Source organism: Eriocheir sinensis, chromosome 49 (assembly GCF_024679095.1).
Source record: "Eriocheir sinensis breed Jianghai 21 chromosome 49, ASM2467909v1, whole genome shotgun sequence".
Lineage (NCBI taxonomy): Eukaryota > Metazoa > Arthropoda > Malacostraca > Decapoda > Varunidae > Eriocheir > Eriocheir sinensis.
Window position 1 is genome coordinate 12,412,362 of NC_066557.1, and position 1,928 is coordinate 12,414,289.

General features: G+C 43.2%; 1 protein-coding gene across 1 annotated transcript in view; it reads right to left on the reverse strand.

The window, feature by feature from the left end:
* Nucleotides 1–1,637, reverse strand: part of LOC126981964 (adipokinetic hormone/corazonin-related peptide receptor variant I-like) — a 24,521-nt gene extending 22,884 nt beyond the window's left edge. The window contains exons 1-3 of the mRNA XM_050833696.1: nucleotides 1,618–1,637; nucleotides 499–577; nucleotides 1–46 (exon numbers count right to left, since the gene is read on the reverse strand). The exon at nucleotides 1–46 is cut by the window's left edge and continues 104 nt beyond it. Of these exons, the coding sequence (XP_050689653.1) occupies nucleotides 1–46; nucleotides 499–558 (106 nt within the window). The 5' untranslated portion in view covers nucleotides 559–577; nucleotides 1,618–1,637. The remainder of the gene's footprint in view (nucleotides 47–498; nucleotides 578–1,617) is intronic.
* Between the last annotated feature and the right edge of the window lie 291 nt (nucleotides 1,638–1,928).

Below are 1,928 nucleotides of genomic sequence, written 5' to 3' on the forward strand. Positions count from 1 at the left end.
ACGCCAGGTTGCCCGCCAGCCACTGCGTCGTCACCCGCCACCCGACCTGAAGATACGCAGACACACACACACACACACATCAAACCTTAGAGACACAAGAAAAGAAAGACACACACACACACACACACACACACACACACACACACACACACACACACACACACAAAGATCCTTAGACACTTACATATAGACACACACACACACACACACACACACACACACACACACACACACACACACACACATCAGCATAGACACCCACGCATACACTTAATCAACATACATAAATACAAACTTTGATAAAAAAAAAAAAATAGAAGAAAATAAGCTTAATATGTTTTCTAAGTCCATTCACAATAATATCAGTCTTTCTCTGTGCCCAAATCTACTACTACTACTACTACTACTACTACTACTACTACTACTACTACTACTACTACTACTACTACTACTACTACTACTACTACTACTACTACCACCACTACAATTTCTACTCACCTCCAATGGAAAGTTGATAAGCGTGACGAGGAGGTCCGCTGCCGCCAGGTGCATGATCATCAGGTTGACCCGCGACTTCCTGAAAGAGACCGAGGGAGAGATGATGAGGGCCGTAGATAGATAGATAGATATAGTTAGAGAGAGAGAGAAATATAGACAGATAGGTTGAAATACAGATGGATGGATGGATGGATAGGTAGTTAGACTGATTGAAAGATGGAAGAGTTGTTTAGGCCCGTAGAGAGAGAGAGAGAGAGAGATCATCCGTTTCCCAAGACCAAAAGGAAGATTAGCTTGCATCTCGTGAGTGTGCTATATTCACGCCCACGGTACTTAGCCGACAGAAGCCTTGTCGCCACCAGACTGATAAAACTACTCGTATTAATCACCGCAACCTTCACCAAAGCATTAGTTAACATTCACGGTGTAGAACCCTTGTCAAACTACCGCCAGGCTTATAAAACTACCCATGGAAATACCTAACACAACCTCTACCAAAGCCTTATTTAAACATTCATGGTGTAGCGGCCTTGTCAAACTACCGCCAGGCTCATAAAACTACCCATGGAAATATCTAACACAACCTCTACCAAAGCCTTATTTAAATATTCATGGTGTAGAAGCCTTGCCAAACTACCGCCAGGCTCATAAAACTACCCATGGAAATACCTAACACAACCTCTACCAAAGCCTTATTTAAACGTTCATGGTGTAGAAGCCTTGCCAAACTCCCACCAGGCTCATAAAACTACTCATGGAAATACCTAACACAACCTCTGCCAAAGCCTTATTTAAACATTCATGGTGCAGCGGCCTTGTCAAACTACCAAAACTTATGGAAAGATTATCACAGTGATCCACCTCTGATATCCCCACAACTCCTCCTACATTCCTCCTTCTCCTAATTGTGTATCCTACCACTAGGCTCATGAAACTTCTTCTTGGAAAGACCACAACAACTTCCTTCTAAAATTGTTGTGTGAAAGCCTTGTCAAAATGATGTGTTCCTCCTCCTCCTACTCCTTTTCTTCTTAATGCTTCTACTACTACTACTACTACTACTACTACTACTACTACTACTACTACTACTACTACTACTACTACATCCCATATCCTTACCTGTGTCTGTTCCTGTAAAGCGTTATCCTCCTCTTCTTCCTTCTCTTCCTCCTAAAACATAACACTGTACACAATGATGTCGATAAGGGCGTTATTGTCGAACTGAAGGCTGGGCGGGAGCTCTTGGTTGAAGTTAGTGACGTTGATGCCTGGAGTGAAGTTACGTTGGTCCATGGTGGTGATGCTGGTGGTGGTGTTGGTGGTGATGCAGTCCGATATCCATGGTGTTGATAGACAGTTTGTTATGTTGTATAGTGGTGATTCTAGATAGGGATAGTCTCCTCCTCCTCCTCCTCCTCCTCCTCCTCCTA